We start from the raw sequence: 22,860 nt of genomic DNA on the forward strand, positions 1-22,860 counted from the left end.
GGGGATCAGCTGGTGCACTGCTGGAGCTGCCCTGGAAGAATAACTGGGACAAAGAAAATGGCAGAAGCTCAAAGGAAAGGTGATCAGTCCTGTGATGTTTTATGCAAGGGATGTCACAATATAAATGTTTTTCACGGCTTGTGGTCACCAGGCTAAGAACATTAGTGGCCAGTTGGGGTGGAGGCTTTAGGCAGATGAGAGCCTGCCTTAAGCAAACTGCTGAATGAGGAGGTGTAACCAGCCCAGGGGAGAGAGAGAGAAACGCTACAACATGCAGCAATTACAGCTTAGCAGACATTACTTTACCTCTTTTGAAGGTGATAATGAGCTCCCTGGAGTCCACCTCCTCTCCAGCTGTTTGCACAGGACACTCTTCTCCTTCTTGTCCTATCTCCCGCCTTATCTGTATGTAGCCATCCCTGTGCAAGTGTACAAAGACAAGCAGTCTCCCAGTTATTAAAAATGTGTATTTTGAGCTGACCTGGTATTATTGCCTCTTGACAAGGTTACCTGACACTGTAGGTGCCTTAAGAGGGTTATGTCTTTGCTAAATGATGATTTTTTAGGCTATTTTCTTCCTATGTGAGTACTGCTGCAAGCAAACTCTTTTGGTGAAGGGAAGTATCATACCAGATTAGCCACTTCTAAATGAGCTGTCATTTTTACAAGAGCTATGGAGAGAAGAGGAAGATTTTGGGCAACTACAAATCTGTCAAAGCTTAGTAAACTGCTTTCCTCCTTCCTTACTAAGTCAAATGAAGGCAGATGGACTTTCTCTTTGCCACAAGAACTGGCTGTGGTCCTTCAGCAAAGGCATTTACAGAAGGGCCTTGAAGGCTTTTTCTGGAAAAACTGTGTTACCTCAAAGGCACAGGACTGGAGTTTGAGTGGGGAAGGCTGAAGTGGGGATAGGAAGCCAAGGCAAGCCCTGGTCAGGAATGGGGCAGAGGTGGGAACACCAAAATGTTCCCTGGAGTGGAAGAGGCAGCACATGGCAATACCTTCAGACTAAGTTATTAGGGTGGCCCAGTGGAAAAAGGATAGTGTGAAAACCTGAAGTAATTCTTATGTGGGCATCTGAGGCCTTTTGCAAAGCATCTATGGACACCAATATTAAAGAGGAGCACGTTAATTCCCTGAGTGGAAAGAAGAGAGAAGTCAGGAGAGAAATCTAGAAAAAGAGGTCCCAAAAACATTCCAAAGCTGGAAACAGGGCTGGGCTGGGAGGAAGAAAGAAAGGATGGCAGATGATTTTCAAGAAGCTGATGAACACAGGGTGGAAATGAGAGAGAAAGCAGTGGTATGCAAACAAAGGGACATTCTGTAGCAGCAAGGTACACAAATCAGAAGAAAGGATTTATGTAAGAAATGCTGAGGCATGTAAAATATAAGATGTGTTTTGTCTGTAGGTGATAGGGTGCAGGCAGCTGGATCGGGATACAAGGATAATGGTTTAGAACTGACTGGAAAGGTTAAAAGCACTGCAAGGCAAGAGGAGTTTTCAAAAAGACTTGATTTAGCTGATGAAACGTGGGATTTCTCATTATTCTTTCACAATAATCACTATATGAAAGTTTCTTACCTATACTGTTTCTATTCTTTTGTGTCTTTACAGCACAAGGAAAAAGAGGCAAACAAACAAAAAAGAAAAATGCTTAGGTCAGTGCAAGGAAAAATCAAAAACCTGAAGCATTCTGAACACAAGGACCACACTGTAGTCAGGGCTGGGGGTATCGCTGAGTGCTGCCAGGCAGTCAGTGCCCTTTCTGTCCCTGGGTAACCCCGTGTGTAAATGGGGGTCAAGTCTTGGGTTTCTTTTTGCCATTTGTAATATTCCTGGTGCTGCCTGGGAGGAGTGACCCCTCCCTGTAGGACGGGCAAGAGAAGCTTTGTGCTTGCTGGAGGGGGCACGTGGAGTCTCTGGGGACCATTCCCACAGTAAGCAAAGCAGGGCCTGTCAGCCACGGTCCCTGCCTGCTGGCGGTCTGACTGAGCAGGGTGACAGCCCTGCTCTGGGGCTGTGTTACAGCATTTGCCTTCTGGCAGCCTATGAAGCATCTCAGTGCACTGAGCCCTGAGGACTTCCATGCTCCAAGTCCATGGGACACTCTCCTCCTCAGTGGCACCTCGGCAGGGCTGCCAGGGACACATTGGTTGTCCAGCATTAGGTGGGACATCAGGAGGGATTTCTTCACGGAAAGGATGAGCAGACATTGGAGCGGGCTGCCCAGGGAGGTGGTGGAGCCACCGTCCCTGGAGGTGTTAAAGGAGAGACCGGACGTGGCACTCAGTGCCATGGTCTAGTTGACGTGGTGGTGTTCGGTCATAGGTTGCACTTGATTATCTCCGAGATCCTTTCCAACCTTACTGAGTCTGTGATTCTGAGATTAAGGCAGCGCCGCCTCCGGCGCTGCCCCCCTGGCCCAGCCCGAGCCCCGCGGGCTCGGCGTTGCCATGGCGGCGGTGGGGGCGGATCCTTCGCGCTCCGGCAACGCGCGAGCGCACCCGCCATTTAGGGGCGGGGCGAGCGTGACGCGCGGCGCGGACTCCCCAGCGATTGGGCGGGGCGGGGCGGGGCGGGCGTGACGCGAGGCGCGGACCCCGCAGCGATTGGGCGCCGCCGCTGGCGCGCGCGCGGCGCTGTTGGCGGGAGGCGGTGGCTGCGGGAGCGCCGGCAGCGGCGGCGGCACAAGATGGCGGTGGAGCCGCAGCGCGAGGCCGTGTGGCCCGAGGGCGCGGGGCCCGACGCGGGCTTCGTGCGCGCCGTGCTCTCGCTGCCCGAGAAGCCCGAAACCACCGTGCGCTTCTTCGAGCGCGGCGACTACTACACGGTGCACGGCGCGGACGCGCGGCTGGCGGCCCGCGAGCTCTTCCGCACCCTTGCCGTCATCCGGCAGCTGGCGGGAGCACCGGGTGGGTGGGGGCACGGGGGAGCCCCGGAGTCGCGACTCGCCTCCCCCCGGGGCTGCCTGCGGCGGGGCGGGCGGGGCGGGACACGGGTGGCCGGAGGGGAGCGGGGGTAAAGAGGAAGCGGCGGGCGTGGTGGTGGCAGCTGCCCCTGGTAGCCCCAGGTAGCCCCTGGAAGCCCCGGTAGCCGGTGCAGCGGTGCCCCGCTCCCAAGGGCAAGGCCTGCGGGGTGTCACAGGGATCGGGCTCAAGGTGGTATCTGCTGGTGTCTTGGGCAATATGATTGCACGATATTTTCTGTACTAACTGAGGATGGGCCTCATAGCGTTCTGTGGTGCAGGTGATGAGTAAATAATGGTTTATTATTTACCATTGAATAACGATGGCCTGCAGAAGTAAGTAACATTTTATTATGAATTTCAGAAGGCTTTCTCTGCCATCCACCCACTGATGCTTTTCATTTATCTCCTGGTGTATGACAGAACTTGCAGATGTCAGATGTAAGAGCATCAAGATAAATTATCTTGTCAGAAGAGACAAACCTTAGTATTAGCCTTAATCTTGAGGAACACAGTGTTGCTAAATTATTGGCTCGTACTTTGCAAAATAAACCTCTTTGTAATGAATGAAGTTTTCTTGTGTGTGAGCAATGGCACTAAAAACAATGACATTCTCACGCTTTTCCCTTTCTATTGTGATGACCTCACATGTAAAAAAAAATAAACCAAAGAAACTCCAGCCCCTCCCCAAAGCCACAAAGCTTGATGTGTCTTTCAGACTAGAAACACATGCATCAGATGCATTATTTTTGTATTCCATTCAAAAGTGATAATTTTGTAGGTATAATCATGTGACGATGAGCTCCGGTTTTAAACCCTTTAAAGTCTTATCCACCATATCCAGTTTAAAGTCAGAATAAAACTAGACTTTTTACTTTCAGAATGATTTCAAAGTACACGTAAACATCAGCTGCCCCCCTGCTAGTGTATTATGCTGTCTCAACTGAAAAAATAAGAAAAATTGTGGGTTTTTGGATAGTTCTGCACTGTGAAAGAAAACCTAATTATGTAGAATTGAGGTTTTTACCTGTTTCAAAAAAAAAGTCTTACTAAATGTTTGAGGAAAGAAGAGGAAAGAAAATGAAAAAATCCTGTCTAAAATAAAACCATAAGATCCTATGCGTATGGAAAGTCACCATTTAACATCTTTCATTTAAAGGGAGGAAGGGCCTCAAATGTGAGGAAGGCATGCTACTGAAAAGAGAGATGTGATATTCCATATGTATTGCTTGTACTTGATATGTCATCTAGCTCTCATATATCTGACACCAGTCTGAGTTAATTCCACTTCCCAGTTTGGCAGAAAACTGAAATCCCAATTTGTTCAATAGTGGAACTGCCTAATTCTGTGAGTAGGCTGCTGCTAGAGGTGGGGAGGTAGAAGTTGTGTTGCTCCTCTGGGCAGCTGTGTGGAAATAAATTTGTTCAGCTGCATCATCTGTCTGAACACCTCAAGGAACGGAAGCAAGAAGTTTTTAAATTAAGCACTTCCTAAGTTAGGTGTTAACGTAAACTATGAATGGTTTGGGTTTTTTTGAGAATATATTGTTTTTACAGGATATATTATGATAAAAGACAGTCTTGCTGTCTTCTGAATGTGATTAGGGTGACAGTCTGTTCTGTCAACAGAAGCTGCTTATCCAGGAAAGAAAAGATGATATCCAGAAGGAAAACCTGTAGCAGGCTTCCATCACTCATTAGATCAAAATGTGTGAAATGTTAATTAGTAAACCAAGTCAAGAATATCATAATGAGAGGGGAAGGGTGAGTGGAACAGATCTCTTTGTATATATTACCATACAGATTTAGTGAAATTTGGAAATGAACACTGTTTTTATTTGGAGTGGGAGTATGCTTTCTTCATGAGTATTAACCAGCTGATTGTTGTGGAGTTTTGTTGTTTCATGGATTTTACGTGTTTGCTTGTTTGATATTAGAATAGTGGCTTTCCTGAAGGCCGTTCTTGGGGATTTTGATTACAGAAAATAATTTTTATGAACAATTAATAATTGTCTTTTTTTTTTTCTTTTAGGAACTGGGAAACTTGAGAGTGTTGTACTTAGTAAAATGAACTTTGAAGCTTTTGTGAGAGATCTGCTTCTGGTCCGTCATTACAGAGTTGAAGTTTACAAGAACAAAGCGGGGAGCAAATCTGTCAAAGAAAATGACTGGTATTTAGCTTACAAGGTATACTTTTCAATCTTTCTTTATAACTATGAGATGAAAGAAAAAACACCTCATCAATCTTTCCTAAGCTTCTCTGCTTGGAGTTTTGGGATTTTAAGGGACTGACATGGGTGGTATGATGGTAAATCATATGTGTTTTTAATATGTTGGTTATATATCTGTATATATCACTGTATTTTCTACTGATATAAGGCTGAAAGAGCTTGTTCTGTGGCTTTGCCATACGTTGGGAAATAAAGGAAGCACAAAGTACTTTGCTCTGTGTAGATGATATGTAAAATTTGAATGGTTAAAAAATAGAACAGCTATATATATTATATTAGTGGACTGTTCAGTACTTAGTTTTATTATTTGCTGGTTTTTTTAAAGACAAAAAAGAAAGTATGTGTATATACACGCTCTTTAAAAAGTATTTTTCTTTTTCTAAATAGGGTTCTCCAGGAAATCTTGCCCAGTTTGAGGAAGTTCTCTTTGCCAACAATGATATGTCCACGGCCGTTGGGGTTGTGGGGGTTAAGCTGTCTACTGCTGATGGACAAAGAGTAGTAGGAGCGGGCTTTGTTGACACCACTCTGAGAAAATTGAGTGTTTGTGAGTTTCCAGATAACGATCAGTTCTCAAACCTTGAAGCTCTACTGGTTCAACTGGGACCTAAGGAGTGTGTCCTACCAGGAGGAGACACTGCAGGAGAGATGGGAAAGCTGCGACAAGTAAGCAAACCGTGGTGGCTTACAGTCATACAAAACTTTGTCTAGAAAGCCATATTCTGGTTTGTTAGCTAGGCTCTATGATTTGTGGAAAGATTAAGGACCAACATGTTAACTTGAGGAAGTTTTGATTTACGCAAACAAAACGTATCATGTGTCTGTTGACTCATTTACATTTTGATCAGGAAAAGTTGTTCTAAAATCTTGTCTGTCGTTCCTCTCCCTGCAGCGTAGCAGGAAATAAATATGTCTTCAGGGTTTGCTTCCATCTGTCCCCTGAATATTGAAGGTAATTGATAACTCTGTGTGTTTGTGAAAAACAGGTTATTCAGAGGGGAAGAATCCTGATTACAGACAGGAAGAAGGCGGATTTCACAACAAAGGATATTGTTCAGGACCTCAATCGCTTGTTAAAATCAAAAAAAGAAGAGCAAAAGAATAGTGCAGCACTGCCAGAGATGGAAAAGCAGGTGAGCACAGAGCAATGTTTAATGTGCCTTTGTTTTTTAGAAGTGGAGTGGTGTGTGCACCTGATGTGACCTGATCTCCTCTACACTCTTGCTGAAGTGTTTAGCAGTTCTGCTCAGCCTGAGTCTGTGTCAAAGCTGGATACCAGGTGGTCCTGGAAAAAATTGAGAAAACCCTTCACTTATCTCTTTAAAGTAGTAAGCTCTGGTAAGCAAATAGACTGCACAAGAGGTGCCTCCTGTTCATAATCCATCTAGCCTAAGGACTGAAATACAATTTGCATGACAGGAAAATCGGTATTTGAAAACAAAGTGATGTTTATGATAATATTTTTGTGTTGTCTTGTGGCTTAAGTATGTGATTTAGTGCCTTCATGTTTGTTCTTAGCTGCAAACAAGAGGCAATTTGTTGAGATAAACATGCTATAAAATGCCCTTTACTGCAGATGCTCACTGCAGGTGTAAGGTTCACAGTTATACTCCCTTAATGTGTCATTTCATAACAGATTAAAATTTTTTGAAGTGTGTTGCAGCTGAACAAGTCAGTCATGCTGCTGCCTCTCTTTTGTGCTGGCACTAGAGTTTGTAATGCCATGCAGCAAGTCAGATCAGATCCTTGTTCTGGCTGAAAAGTAACTCTGAAACCATGTCCTGAGATGATCCATGATATCTCATTTATCTCCAGCAACTGGTTTGTGTTCCTGAGCTGGAAACATCCTGATAACAGCTTTGGAAAGCTGGCAAGGTGTGCACTTCATATTTTGTTTATCAGATTATGCAAATGTGGTCGTTGTTCTTGCACCTACCTAGAAAGACGCTGCAGTGCCATGGAACGTCCCTATGGAAATGAAGTCTTGTCAAACAGGATGAGTCTTTCATAGCCCTGCCAGAATTCACATGGCTCAAAGTCTTCCCCAACTGTAATTTTCTAGGATCGTTGATCAAATACTCTCAGATTCAGGAGTGTTTCTAACTAGAATGTGGTGTGTTTTTTTAAAAAAACTCCAGGTTGCTGTTTCGTCCTTGTCAGCCGTTATCAAGTTTTTAGAGTTGCTGTCAGACGAGTCTAATTTTGGACAATTTGAACTGACTACTTTTGATCTCGGTCAATATATGGTTCTAGATAATGCAGCTGTTCGCGCCCTCAACCTTTTTCAGGTAAGAAATATATACATGAGTTAATAACTGTTTTACAGTACACTTACTTAGCTGCTTGCTAACTAGCCTAAATGCCCAATCGCAACTCCCCAGATCCCGATTAATGGCAACTTGTGCATCTTAACTTCGTTTTCATTTACTCCTGGTCAGCGTGTGATTTAAACATTTAGCTACTGTTACCACCTTTTTTGTTTTTGTTTCCTGTTAGTTTGTGTTAAATGTAGAAGTGAAGAACATCCAGGAGGTACCAAGTGGCCACAGTGTACAGTGCAGTGGGAAAAGCCATAGCAGTACCTCATGGTTGTAGCTGCTGAGGAGTCTGGTTAAGCAGTGGGGGAAATGCTGTGTCTTTTCTGGGGTTTAGTCAGAGAAGTTCACACCTCTAGTGGCAGGAGCAGATTTGGGGTGTGGGAGGGGAAAAGAGTTGTGTACTTTTGTGGTATGATAGGGAGTGCCAAAGCACAGTTGCTTTATACAGTAGTGCTGTTTGGGGAAGAGAACACAAGCCTGAATGAGAGGGTTATAGGGGAACATGTAGCATATGGCAGGAGCACTGCTGGTGGTGATGGGAAGGGAGGGCTGGCTACAGGGCGATGAACAGGACAGTACTTGAGAACATTCTGAAAGCACCATGTAATGCCAACTGGATGATGTCAATTTTACTTTTTTACACACATTTTCTACAAATCCAAACAGGTTACCAGGCTCCTTCATACCTCCCACCATGTCTGTTTTTTGGCTTTACCCATTCTTATGGTTGTAGGAAAATGTGGTGTGTTGTATCAGCTTTTCTCTTTTGTTTCCACATTAGTAAGGCTTGGTTAGTGATCTTTGCTTGGACCTAATCCACTTGCGTTTCAGATTTATAGGAAGAAATCACAGATAATGGTCCCCTGTTTACTTTAGAGTAATTTTTAGAGGAAAACAGAGCATATATTCAGCATCTGAGCTGGTTAACCCTGGAGAGATGTTCTGAGTTTTATTTGGGTTTTGTTCTTTATTTCCTGGTGCTGTGGCACTGTCTCAGGCATGAAGCGAAAATCATATCTCTTCTCCATCTTTGTGGAGGTGTTCCAGGAAGTTCTGTTTTAGCTGCATTCCTTTACAAGTCCTTGCAGGTGTTACACATTTTGTGATAGGAAATCCAGTGTCATATCTATCTCTAGGGGCTGTTGTGAGCTTTGGAGCCAATGGTTTACCATTTAGCAGGAAGCTGCCTATGGGGAGGTTTTTGGACAGTTTGAGTTGCCCTGTGAGGTATGTAGGTAAATATGGTGCAGCAGATGCAGTTGGTTGTATGGAACTGTACCTTGCAAATGGAATGTGCTGAAATAGGTAATTTGTGTATAATGTGTGTACTCTGTGACACCGTCTTACATTCAGAAATTTTTCATGTACAGTACTGTTCAGAACACTGAAAATGGGCACATCCACTTTAGATATTAGATATTCCAGGGGCTAAATGTGTCAGTATTCCTGCTCACTGTGTTCATTTCCTGTTGTCAGGCTTCTAGTTCTACATCCAAATTGTTCACAGGCATCCAGACCTGCTCCTGGTTGAATACTTGCCTTCTGTTTTAATTGCAGCTGTTCTTGTGAGGAGAGGGTTGAGATTTTAGTTTCAAGTCAAGAGTTGAAACAACCTTGATTGTTCTTTTTCAATAATAAACAAAATTTTTCCTTCCCAGCTGTTTGTGCAGAAACCAAACAAAACCTCAAGAAAAATGCCCAAAACTCTGTCTTAGGTCCAGCTAATATTAAACCTAAACTATGGATAGTAAACTATAACCTGAACAGAGTAAGTTTAGAAATGTTTTGTAATACTCCGAAGATGATCTGGGGAAGCATGATAGTTGAATAGAAAAAAATCCACTGACCAGTTCCTAAGTAACAAAGTTGTGTGCCATTCATTGGGTGTCAATAAGCTTCCCTAACTTTCTTTTTTTCTTTTTTTCTTTTCAGAGTTCTGTGGAAAATGCGAATACTACACAATCTCTAGTTGGTTTACTCAATAAATGCAGAACCCCTCAAGGACAGAGACTAGTTAATCAGTGGATCAAACAACCGCTTATGGACAAGAACAGAATTGAAGAAAGGTAACAATATTATGTGTTTGATAGATTTACACAAGTTAGTAACTATTTCATTTAAGGCTCTTTCTTTTTAAGCACAAAATACTACAACCAAGGAATAATAGTAGTTGGAGGCTTTGGTGTGCTATCCTGTAATGCATCGTAGTCAGAGCAGAATCTATTTTTCCTTGAGATGCAAAGTGACAGGTTACTGTTAGATTAAATGCTTTTTACAATTATGTATTTTAAAGAGGAGGTACAATGTGTTTAGATGATTTAAATGATTCAAATGATTCTGTGCTACAGGCTAAGGCAGTGTAGCAGCCCCTTCCTAACTGTTGTTAATACTACAAGTGCTCAGTCTGTGTAATAATATTTTGATGTCACTTCAAGTTTACCACTTAAAAAAAACCCCCAAAACGGCAAAACACCCGAACAATTAAGAAGTAGTAATATCTTCCTATTTCCAGAAAAAAACCTACTTTTGGTTTGGCAGTAGGTCACTCTTATCATATCTTGCCTAGATATTGTGAGCCCAGGTACGAGGGGTCTTTTTCTTTCTTGCTCTTTGATCCTGCTGTCACTGTGTGGCTGCCCTGCCAGTAGATAGCAGTATCAGTTGATAAGAAGCCTTAGAGAATCTGGCAAATCTCAGTCCTTCAGAAAGGAAAACTGCAAAGGTGCTATTCCTACTGTGTGCGTTTGTATTGGTTATGTTCACCATGCAAATACAAGTTTTTTGAACTCCTGCTAAATATAGCTGCATTCCTATGATCTAAAACCAAACTTCATGCAACTCTATTGATCAGCAGGTTAATGCATTGCAAAATGTGTATTAAAATGTATCTTGACAAAGCAGAAGAGACTGGAAGACTGGATTTAACTTTAATAGCTTCTCTAGCACTCATATTTCAGAGGAGGCATTGCAGGTATGTCTCTATATACTGTTGGGCTTTGGCACAGATCCCTACTACCAAAAAAGAAATTTTGGCTTGGACATGCTGATATTTAAATAAACTGTGTAGCAGTAGTTGTGGTTTAAGTCCAGCTGGCAACTAAGCACAGCCGCTTGCTCACCACCACCACAATGATAGTTTTCTCTCTAGATTTCTGGAGACTGAATTATTCTGCTTGTCTTCAACAAGTTTTTCTACTTTTCCTAATTGTTTGCAGAATGAAGCGAAGTAACTTGATCAGAGCCCACTTAGAAATGTTGTTAATGTGACACTGAAATATTTGTTCCCGGGTTTATTGAATGCTACATCTTACCTCCTGCATGTGTTACAAAAGCTTTCATTGTTCTTGACTAAGTACCCAGGATCTGCTGCATCTGTCAGTTTTGGATCCTAAGATCTGATCCAAGTTTAATTTTAACCAATTTTATGTTGGTTTTAAGATTTTGAAAGTTATAGCTCCCATTTTGTAATTTTCTTATGTCAAAGTAAACGATGGAAATTTTAACTTTTGTGTCAGACATGTTTGCTCATTACTGTGCATGAAAAGTCTTACAATTTTGGAAGAGATACAGTGTTTTCTTTATAAAGCTGGGGTTGAGTTGTAGCAGAAAATGTAACTTGACCTGTTCTGTAGAGTTAAGATCATCTCCACGTTTTGTGCTGCGATTCTGTATGGCTAATGCTGGCTGTGTTTAGGAAAAGCTATATTTAAAGGAGGAGGGGAGTAATTAAATGGAGTTCAGTTCTTAGTGAAGCTTGTAAAGGTCAGTGTATCCAAGTGTTACAAAGCTGAAAGAAGTCCATTGATAACCCCCTGTATGTTGTCCAGCCATAGAGTCATTTGAGCTGTAATTTGTTAGTTTACTTTAACCTTTAGTTATGGGCACTGAGATACCATGGTCATACTTTTTCACTTTATTCTGCTGCATAGCTAAGCTTGTCTGAATGCATCTTGCTTTGAGGTCCTACTCTGAGAAATTTAATTCTTTAGGATAAAAGCAATGTCATTTAGTCATAAGCTGTTTGTTTGCCATCTTCCCAAACTTCATGTTTTTCAAAATGTGTAGGACTGTTCCTTTTTAAATCCAAAGGAAACAAGCATAAGAGAAGTTGTTAGTGGGGCTGATGAGATGTATTGACAGATTGAAATATCTTTTGATAGATTCGCAGTTGCCAAGTTGTTTTCTAAAGGCTTTACAGTATATTGTGGCTGTTTTAAGGATTGCACACCGTAATGGTGCTTTGAGAAGGAAATACCTGGACTGCTCTTCCTTTATGATTCCTTTGTAGTCAAGGAGAGCTACTGATGATTGCTTGGCTTGAAGTGTGCCATGTTGAAGGACCCAATTTAACTCTAACCAGCGCAAAACTTCTCAAAATAAGCAGAACTGCCCAAGCTGGACTGTTCTCAAAATAAGCAGAACTGCCCAAGCTGGACTGATGTTTGGTGACAGTGTTTTGAAGGAAGCTTCTTGTTTTGGTTGTATAGGAGGTATTTTAACTTACCAATTCTACACTACTGGGTTAATAGTTATCTGAAAGTTTAACTTTTTAAAAAAAGTTAGGCTGTTGTATTCCTCCACTAAGACCTCCAGGTGGTGCAAGTCATCTTTTGGAGCTAAAGGAATCAACTTCTTTCTGTAGTTTGTAATCTGCAGTGTATTGTTAACCTCCATGGATAAGTGGAACACAGTGTTGCATCAGTAGTCTGTATTAACCATTGATACAGTAACAACACAAATTAAAGTACATAGTGCACATGCTTCAGATAAAATGATATTTACTGGAACAACTCCTAATGAGAACTGAGAAAATTGGGGCTCCTGATACTTGCCTGTCTTGTAAGACTTGGGGTTCTGCCCTTGTCCACCTGGTTTTCCTTGATTAAGGAAATAATTATTAGTCATAAGTATACAAGATACAGCCCTATATCTTCCATGTGGTGTGTTCAGAAGGCAAGTACATGAAGTTCTTATTCCTTGTCTTGTAGTCAGCATATTTCTGAAATTAAAATGTAGTCGTAGAGACAGGAAGTACAAATAGATATATTAATTGCATAACACAGTTGACTGTAATACAGCAAGCAGCTTCAGTATGTAGTGTTTATTCTTCAGATACTGGAAAGTCTGAGAAATGTGGCACAGTGTGAAACAGTGCTTGTTCTGTTATGTCTTGAGGAGAGAGTTCATGGTGAATATATTTTTTTTTTTCCTATTTTTGGGACAAACTCTGACATTTATACACAGCATAAATAAAAGATTGCAGCTCACCTTTTTAGTCCTTTACATATACTGTGGTTGAACCTCTTATATGCCTGTGTCCTATTGTAGAAGAGATGCAGGGGTCTCAGAGGAGTTAAAGGCTGTACTCAAATATCACGTGTTCTGATTCAAGCCTATTTTGAGCTTTTCTCCGGTGTTCCTAAATATCAGGCTGCATGGGGGCCACATTGTGGAAATGAGCCCTGTCTCTAGCAGAGTCAGAAAGTAACATATTTGGGAAGCTTGAGGTGAATAAATAGCTAGCAGGGTAAAAACTCAAGTTTACAGGACATTCCCACGAATCAGTCTGTATTGATAATTAAAGTAACAGCTTGTTTAAAAATGAAAAAAATTCCCCTAACTTGTTCCCTTGAGATGAGAAGAAGAAGCATAACCAAAGGCCCTGGCTCTCTTGGAGGACTCAAATCAGCCCAGCACCTGCTGGGGTGGAATGTGATACTTGGATCTTTGCACAGGCTGGCAGAGTCGGCTGAGCTCTGGGAGGGGTCAGCAGTGCCCTGGCAGGAGCCAAGGGTGACCCTCCACTGGGCTCCACTGGTAAGAGCAGCTCAAGGAACTTGATTGTTCACATCTGCTTGGAAGCTGTGAGGCTGCATCTGGAGTAGTGTATCCAGTGTAGGGCTTTGCAGGACAGGATAGACAAAAAGAACAGGTCCAGCAGAGAGCCACTGAGCAGGTCCGTGAGCTGCTGCACGTGTGGTGAGTGGGGAGAGGCTGAGGGAGCTGGGTTTGTAGTCTGTATAGGAGAAGACTAAGGGGCAGCTCTAACTGCTTGTTTCAGCTGCTGAGAGCATGGGAGTCAGGGAGAAGGAGAAGTCAGGCAAAGGCACAGCAAAACCATGAGACAAAACAGACACCAACTTCACCAAAGGACTCTCCAAGCTGAATATAAAGAAAAAAGTTTCCCCCATGAGGATGGTCAGACTCTGGAATGTGTGCTCAGAGAGATGGAGGTATCTCTGTTCTTGTTCAGTGTTCAATTGAAATTAGCCTTGTTTTGAGCAGGGGCTGGACCTAAAGGTCTTGAGTTCCAGGGTAAATTGTTCTGCAATAGGTCTTCACTGCTTTTGTGTTCCTTTCTAACCTGCAGTTGTCCCTGCAAAGCATTGCAGATAGGCTTTGTTGCTTTTTTCATTGTGGTTAGCAGCTCTGGAAAGACCTTCAGTACTTTTCTGAGTACAGGTCAGTACTTCTCCCCAGCCACAGACAGATTTCAGGCAGTTTAATTAGTATGTGGTGGCCTGTGTCCTCAGTAAGGGAAGGGAAAATGTGACCAGCTTGGAGGTTTGTCTAAATGACCTAATTCAAATGCATTTTAAATGCTCAGAGTGCTCCTAATGCCTTTAAAGAAGCTTCTGAAATACAGGTTGAATCTGAACCAATTGGAAGACAGAAATATGATTTCTTATTGTCATGGAGATCGTGATGCAATAAATACTTCGCATAAAAGAAGTTGTCATTCCAGTGACATGAAAATGGTGTTGGCTTCCAATAAGCCTCTAGAAATGTTAGAAAAATGTCACCTTTGTCATTCCAAAAGTTATCATCTCTAAGTTCCCTACAGAAATGTTTGGAGCTTGAAGCTCTCAATGCTTCTTCTTTAACCCTCTCCCCTCCTTTCACCTATGTTTACTCTTTTCAAAACTACCAGTTTACTTGTATTTTCATTTGGGTCTGCTTGTGAAACTGAGGTTGACGTTGAGTGCTGTCTAGAGACATTAAACAAAAGCTCTACTAGTCAGGCACGTGTCAGGCCGTGTCTCTAGGAAGGAACTTCCATCAAAATGCCAGGTGCTCGAAACCTTTCAAAAAGCTTGGATTCTTGTGTTGCAAAAGACTTATTTTTAGTTTTCTTGTCTGACAAGCTTAAAAAAAGACTCCTTTCATGACACCTTCAGGTGTGGGAAAGACAGTGTTGGTGATTGTATTCTGTACGTTGTTTAAATAATTTGTCTTCTAGGTCAGGGATCAGCAATCAGTGTTGCAAATCGGTAAATTACAGGTGGCATTCAGTGGTGCAGCACTGGAGCAGGTAGTCATAGTATCTTCTAGTCTCGCCCACTTCTTCCTGACAAGTCCTCACTTGGTGCAAAATGAATAGAAGGATTAAGCTTTTAGTCAGTGTCTTTTGCATCTGAATTTTGAGGCTCAACAGAAATGAAAATTAAAATTTGACTGAAATGTCAAATTGGTTTTCAGACTTGTAAGACATAATCAAATTGCTGTTTATTTAGGGAAATGTGAATCTGTTGCTGCCATACTGTTCTTTGTCTCTCAGCCTGCCATTAGGGGTGGATGGCATTTACTGCCATTGTTAACTTTTACTTAGAATCTGTGTTTAAGTGTTCAGGACTGTATGAAAACTTTTACTGTGTACAGGTGCAAAGCTCTCAGGTTGGTAACAGTGTCCTTGGTAGTCACTATTTTGAACATTGTATATAGGAATATGGTATATTCTCTGTGAAAGAACAGTGGACACATTATTGTTTCTGCTTTATTTAATTTATATGCAAAAACAGTAGGAAGGTGGATCTTAGGACACTGCAGTGGAAGCTCTTGGCAAGATAATTTTGTCTTGACTTGCAATTTAATTTCATTTCTCATGTATGAATCTTGTATAAGTCTTTAATGTTTTGTTGACATACAGTTTTGAGTTTCTTCTGTACAGAATGAATGCAAATGAAGAAATATTTGGATTTTTACGACTAAGAAATAGAACTTGTTCAGTATGCTCTTAGTCTGCACAAGATTAAAGAAATGTACAGGTTAGCAATTCAAAAGAGTATTAGTGTTGATGGAGTAGTGTAATAAACTTAACCTCTTAATTTTAATAGTGTATGGCAACTTGTAAGGAATAAAGCACAAAAAAATAATAATGGAAACACCTTTCCTTAGCTGTCTCTAGTCTTTAAAGAGCATGCAGTAATATAGTTTTATCACAGGATTCAAAAATGCCATATTTAATTAAAAGGGAAGACTGGCAGAAAACCTCTGCGCCTTTAGGCATTAGGCTGAGAAGCAGCCCCTGCTGCTTTCCATCTTGTGTTTCTCTGGAAGGTTTTGGGTGGAGCAGTTTCTCTATATGGGGCTTACAAACGTGCCCATGACTGTGTAGTACTTGATGGGTTCTTGCTCCATCGTCTTCATTGCTCTTTGTTGTCATATAAGAAACAGAGTTTTATTAATAATTCTTAAAAGATGGGCATTTGTTTTCTAGAAGCCTAAATACTGTGTTGATTGAATGGCAATGTTCAAAAAAAGTAAAACTGGTTGTTCTTGTCTTTATTCAAATTAGAATCTTTTTGCCCTCATGTCCTTGACATTGCTCACACCACCTGTTCTGTATGTAGGTTTCTTTGGTCTTCAGTGGTCAAGATTTGGTGTGAAGGTTTTTTTATTTGTTTTTGACTCCTGTGCACCATGCAGCAGCCTGTGGTACGGAGTTGTTTTGTAGATGGCTAACTCTGTCTGTAAGCACTTGAAGTCAAAAGGTGCAGTCATGCTCCCCTGAGTGTGGATTGTCACCAGTTCCCTTGTTATTGGCACTCGCACTAGTGTTCCTGTAGCTGCCTCATTTATCTTTTGATGGGGAGTTTGTCATGCTTAAATAATCAGGGATATCATGCTGTATAGCATCTAATCCAATAAAACCAGGCAGTTGCCAAAAGGGGCAATCTGTACCTCCTACTTGCTTTTTGTTTTTGGTCTCATATCTCCAGATTAATTTGATTTGGCTTGTTCACATGATGAAAACTAATCCATGACAAAGTGAGGGAAGTTGTCATCTAAAATTAATCCTTTTGCTCCTCTGCAGCTGGTCCATGACCTGCTATCATCATAAACATGAGAAGATTAACATCTTCTTAAGTGCAGGTCAACTAATACCAAAAGCCTGTTGTTCAATTTTAATAATCTGACTTGTAAGTGTTTGCTTTCTCTTGGTATTTTGACTTTTTAGAGCCTATGCTAATTAATTTATGTTGTGAGTTGGATTACCAAACTTGCTACAGGAGGATAGAATGGCTATCTGCCAATCCTTGGACTGGAAAAGTGTCTGAATCTGTGAAATAGAGCTGTGCACTGGCATTGCTTAATAAACCCGCTGCTTTCCTGACAAATTCACTCTGAAGATGCTATTTGACTATTTTTAGCTCCTACAGAAAGCAGACTATGAAAATTTTATGGAAAATAATATATGCATGGAAATAAATAAATAATATCTTTGCTAACATTGGAAAGACAAAAAACATGTCTCTGATGAAGTTTTTGGGTGATACTTGGGGAATCTTGGTTTATGAGTTATCCTTTTATCACTTTTGTCTGTGCAGTTCCTTGAGAGCAAGAGACTGTTTAGTCCAGCAGGATCATGATGGGTTTTAGAAATTGGAAAGGATTTGCTGTGTAAAACATCTTGCATTCAAAATTCAGCTTTGCTGATGGATCTTCTGTTTTCTTCTTGTATAAACATGCATGTCTAAAGGTTGGTAACACTTTGTCGTTCTGTGCAGTATTCCCCCTCTGTATTGCTGTGAAACACAGTTCACAGCCCGCAGCTCTTGGCTGTGTGAAGGGACAGATCTGTGCTGGTGCCACCAGGAGCACTGCCAGCCTTGCCCCATAAATGAAGGGAAAATGATTCCTTTCTGCTTCTCTTACTTTTTGTTGTAGGGAATTTGTGTGCATGCCTGAAGAGTCCTGCAGTTCCTCACTTTGATGTGTGTCCTGGATATAGGGGCCAAAGTGAAGCTCTGCTTGTTGTGTGGTGCTGCTTTATTTGCATGTTCTTCAGCATGATGCCAGGCACTCCTTTTCTTCAAGGTCTAAAAATACTGCTGCTGCAGCAGTCTGCTTCAGTAGCAAGGTCTTAATTGCATCAAGTGGTACCTTGCTGGCAAGAATTAGACCAAAGATTTTGTTTTTTTGCTGAAGAATTGTTTTCTTCTTTACCTTGCCTCATCTCCTGGGTTTGGAAAGTGTTTAAACACTCATGCAAGAATAATGAATTATTGTTAACTTATTTCAGAACACATAAGTATCTTGGGAGGAAAAAAACCCCAATGTTAAATTGGAGTTCACTGGTTTTCCTGATAATCCTGTTTTGTATTTTTATTCTGAGCTTATTAGCTTGCCTCACAGTCAATTCATACAGCTTCCAAAGCTTTGCTTGGTTGTTACAGAAAATAGTTACTTTGTGCCTGGTACCCCCGTGATAATCTCAGGGCTTTAATTTACTATCTCTAAACTTTAACATAATACTCAAATGGTACATTCAAGAGTTCATGTAGGATGGGAAAGACTCTGTTGCCTCTCTAATAAATATTAATTTTATGTTATATAACTGTTGTAGAGGAGTGTGAACTCTTGATTATTTGGAAGAATGCATTTATTTGAGTTAAAAGTTTATCTTTAAATGAACCATCCTGAGGTTAGAAATATCCGGTATTGTTGGTTTGGAGACTAATTAGGAAAACTAGAAAAGGCAGGAGACTGATATTTGGATGTGGCTTTCTCTTATATTGCTTAATCTTTCAGGTTAAACAGCAGGGAGCCTGATCTGTCCAGCTGCTTAGTAGCATGCTCTGTGTACCCAGAGCTCTGGAAAGTGTGTGCAATTTTATTTCTGTGGCTCTCCTAGGGTCTAAAGCTGCTCTTCAAACCTTGGGCTCTGTATTGCAAGGGATTACTTCAATAGAGCTGCAAAAGCAGTCATCATATCTGTGGTTGCTTCAACTTATATTTGAGATTAAAAGATGATAGTAGTGGCTTCAATTTGAAGAGCTGCCCTGTTATAATGGAGTGAAGACCAATTTTTAGTGCTAAATACGTCCTGGGGGCATCAGATGTGCCTTGAGATCCCTTGATTTACTTAATTTAAAACTTGAGGGAGAAAGTATGGCAGGTAGAAGAACAATGGGCCACAGTATTATCTCACACTTTTCATGGTGGCAGTACCAGTTTCTGCCAGCTTAGAAGTGTTGGTAGAACTGTGGCTTGAGGGCATATTTTCTTATACATCTTAAGACAACATCAGGATACAACTGGGCTTTTCCACAGCTGGCAGGGCCACCCCAGGACAAGGTGGTTCAGGGAAGCCAGAGGTGGAAAGCAAACACAGCCACAGCAAATGAAGATGTGTGTTTAAGGAGGGGGCTGCAACTGGGAGCATCACCCTCAGTGTTAACCTGCGGTGTCCACAGCTCCCTTTTCCAGACTACCATCTTTTCTTCCTCTGTGCTCCGTGGCTTGCCTGTGTAAAGAGCAGGACAGCTTTCAAGCTCTACCACTGAGCCAAGTCATGCTTGGTCTCTATGACTGTTTTGTTCCTGCAGGGAAGAAGTTTTGAAACTGTTTGGGTTTAGAACTGTGAATCATTGCAAAATCTTTTTAGAAGCTAGGGAGGTCATCAGAGTACAGGGATTGCTATAATCTTACTGGGATGACAGCATTGTCTTTGGAAGAACACAGACATTACAGGTAAACTGTGACATGCATCACTGTGGGGCTCTTTGTTCCTGGTTTGCTGTTGCTGTTAATCTATTATACAATTTCTTTTCATTGTTAGAAGCCTGTAATTTCACATCCCTCGCATAAAACAGTAATGCACTTCAAATTCTGCATCGAGGATGTATGTGCACTGTTGTACTTCACTGTCATCTTCAAAGTTTTGTTATGTAGGCAAGGTATATCTTTTAGTTTAGGGGTTTTTTTGTTGTTTTTAGGTTGTAACAATAGTTTTCAGGGAGGGAAGCTGTGAAGTGATTGGATAACAAAGAGACATTTACAGCATATTAACTGAGGAAACAAAACCAACTTTTTGCTAGCATGCCAGGAAGAAACAATAACAGGTCACATGATTTGGGCAAGAGCAGGTGGGAAACAGAACAACTTGAACCATTTAGCATGGAGGGGAATAACGTGAATGTGCAGGCTGCTCTTTTGGCAGACAGAGTAGGGAGAAACCTTCCTTACCTAGGCACAGGCCTCTCACCCAAGCCTGTTGGAATTGCCTGTGTTGTCTGCTTCTGAACTACAGGCACTTGTGCATACAAATTTGGGAGAGCTGAAAGAGATCTCGCTCAGATGACCAGCTTGGGACACTCGCTCAGACGTCAGATTTTGGACCCTAATGATATTTTAGGGCCAAATTGGTACAGTCTTATTAGAAAAACAGGAAGATTTTGACCCCTTGTTTGGGATGTTCTGTCTCGTATGTAAGAAGTGCTGGAGAGGTGTGTATACAACTCAGCCAGAGAGCAACGTTCTCAAAAGCCTGGATTCAAGTCTTGCATCGTCGAAGTATTGGAAGAACTGGTGCCTGTGGTGAGCCCCCTGCAAGGCTGTTCCTGTTGCTTGGGTAAAAGTTGCTACCAGCTGGATGCTCACTGCCAGAAATCAGGGCAGCTTCTCTCTATGCACAGTTTCCAGTGTGAGCTGAGTGGGGATTGAGAAGATCACTGGTCCTAAGCCTATGGTATATGAGTAAAATAAAATGGCTTTTGATGGTATTAGTCTCTCTAAAGCTGCTCGTTCCTCGTTCCTCAGGTTTTGTGTTATTTTTATTTCAAATTGTTTACAGAGATTGCTCCAGTTTCATAAAAAAAGTCTTTTGTGTCTAACTTACCACTTCCAAAAGCAGGTGTGTGTTGCCTAAGTATTTTGCATTGTTACTTCTTTGTGCTTGTCTGAGAAACTTGAAATGTTATTTTTATAAATGCATGCAACAGCTCTGATTGTATTGGGCAAAATGTCTTGGGATGGTCAGTGTGATCTTTATGCTGCTAAGATGTGAGCTGGACTAAAGTACTTCTCTGTATTAGGCTTCAGAGATCTGATTTAGGTTCCCATGTGCCCATCTTAGGTGTCTGTCAATACTTCAAAGGCTGTAAAGCACACTGAGGTTCTCTGGCATGAAAAGAGAGCTTTGCAAATTTAAGGTGTTATCTACTGCTTACCTGAGGCAGTGAACTGGACTTTGGCTGATTTTTGTGAGAGAGATGATTGCCTAGGGAACGACTGGGTCACCAGGAGAAGTCTATAAAGGGAGCTTAGGATAGTGCCTTGCTTTTTTCTGGCTGGAAAACACAAATGCCATTATTAATCAACTACAGCAACTTGCTCTGGTGTGGGCTTCCTCCAGGGTGTTAAAATCCCATATGCTTTGTGTGGAAAGGAAAACTGAATTAGAACAGGTAAGATGGTGTTTTATATGTCTAGGTTAAGTATGTGAAGGGAGGATTTGCCTTGGCTAAAGGCAAATTAAGAAGAATTGGATTAAGAAGAGATCTGGGTTTGAAAGAAACCCAAGGGAAAACAAAATAGTGGTACATGAAGTGTTTTTCCACTTTCCTTTGTATAAAGAAAATATGAAATTAAACTGATACAACTGTGCATACTCTGAAACTTGTGGTGAGATGAAAGGCTCAGTATATCTTAAAGCAGTTCTTAATATGTTGCTTTTGTAAGTGGTGTTTCTCGATTAAAATTTGCTATAATCAAGTTGAACAGGAAAGTTGATCTTAATCTGCTGTCAAGAAACCCTTTAGCAGGCAGAGAATACAAATATGCGCTCTTCAGAAGATGCAGCTGTTACATAGGGGAGTTACAAACTTTAAAATCTTCCTAAAAGTCAGCTTCTCCTGTAAAAGAGTACATTCTTAATTTGATTTCAGTGTTAACAATTTTTTTTCCTCGTGTCACGTGGAGTTTTTAGTTAGTACATTTTTTTCCCCATGAAAACATCTACAAGTATTTGGGATTTTAAGTCACTACCCCTGTAGTAGTAATTAAATATATATTACTTATTATTAAGTATGTATTACTGATTTTTTATGGATCCAAGTTTCATGAAATGATAAAAAACCTTTTTCTGAGCAGAGGTGCTTGAGGGAAGTGTTGTTCCTCCTGCATGCACAGAGAGGCATGGAACTACCCAGGGTTTTGCAGGATGGTGGTGGAGAAGTTTACATCTTAGATGCTTTATAAATGAGTGTATTGTACAGCTTATTGATTTGTTAGATTTTCTTTTTTATGCTGGCTGATCCTGCTCGGGCATTAAAAATATTCTGTTCATTCAAACTGATCTTTTATTTTCATATCTTAGTTTAGTTATTATTTCTGCAAACTAAATTCTTTTCATCCTTCTATGAAATCTGTATACAAATCAGTCTTGATTAATGTTTCCCTATTAACTTAAACTTCTATATCTAGCTCTGTAAAAATCTAGAAATATAATTAAGCCCTCCTGACAGCCTCTGTGTTGAGGCAGTATTGAGTGCAATAACCTTAAAATGGTGATGAAAAATGCTGCATAGCTGTAGCAAAAGAAGAAGCAATCTCTTCTGATGTCAAATGTGATGTCAACCTCGGTGGAACGAAGTGTTGTGTTGAGACTTGGGAAAGTGTGTGACATTTATGAGATTGAAAACAGATTTTTGTTGTCTTTTTTTTGGTGTAGTGTTAGTCTTTTGTCAACAGTAGGTTCAAGAGATGACTCTTAGTAACAGTAAAACTGGGGAAAGATGAAATGTTTTAAGCTGGATTCCAGTATATCCAGCAGACCCTTGGAGATGGGTGGGTTTTTTTCTCTCTCTGTCTCTCAGAGCACACTAAGCCTAACGTTACTTATTATTGCACAGAGTTCAAAGCTGATAAACAGCTGTGGGTTTGCATAGCAGGAATAAAAGGTAGTTACAATTTCCAAGTTCAAGAAAAGCACTTGTGTTGATTTTCAGTTATATTAGCGGAACTTTTGTTTGCTGTTTTTGTAGTTTAGTTTGCAAACTTAAATAACAGTCTTGAAACAAAGATTTCATTTATGTTCTAGTGTGGTTTCACTACTTATCATTTTTTCTGTTATCTTGACTGTGCAGCCTTAGATCTGCGGTGGAAAGTTTTGCCCTATTTTCCTTTCCCTTTTGCCTGTGTGGCAGAAACAAGTTATCCAGTGTTGTCAGCTGTTGTTTGATTACACTTTCTTGGATTCTTTTGTTTGTTTCATTTTGTGTTTTCCTTTTTTTTTTCCTTAGTTGAGCTTTATATTAAAAACAAACTGTCATTTGATTTCAT

General features: G+C 41.1%; 1 protein-coding gene across 1 annotated transcript in view; it reads left to right on the top strand.

Moving 5' to 3' along the window:
• The first annotated feature begins 2,685 nt into the window (after positions 1-2,685).
• MSH2 (mutS homolog 2) overlaps positions 2,686-22,860 on the top strand; it is a 46,837-nt gene continuing 26,662 nt past the window's right edge. The window contains exons 1-6 of the mRNA XM_027696647.1: positions 2,686-2,913; positions 4,999-5,153; positions 5,585-5,863; positions 6,184-6,330; positions 7,336-7,485; positions 9,448-9,581. Coding sequence (XP_027552448.1) covers positions 2,694-2,913; positions 4,999-5,153; positions 5,585-5,863; positions 6,184-6,330; positions 7,336-7,485; positions 9,448-9,581 — 1,085 coding nt within the window. The 5' untranslated portion in view covers positions 2,686-2,693. The remainder of the gene's footprint in view (positions 2,914-4,998; positions 5,154-5,584; positions 5,864-6,183; positions 6,331-7,335; positions 7,486-9,447; positions 9,582-22,860) is intronic.

The sequence above is a fragment of the Neopelma chrysocephalum genome, unplaced genomic scaffold (genome assembly GCF_003984885.1).
Source record: "Neopelma chrysocephalum unplaced genomic scaffold, ASM398488v2 Primary Assembly neopelma1_108, whole genome shotgun sequence".
Classification (NCBI taxonomy): domain Eukaryota; kingdom Metazoa; phylum Chordata; class Aves; order Passeriformes; family Pipridae; genus Neopelma; species Neopelma chrysocephalum.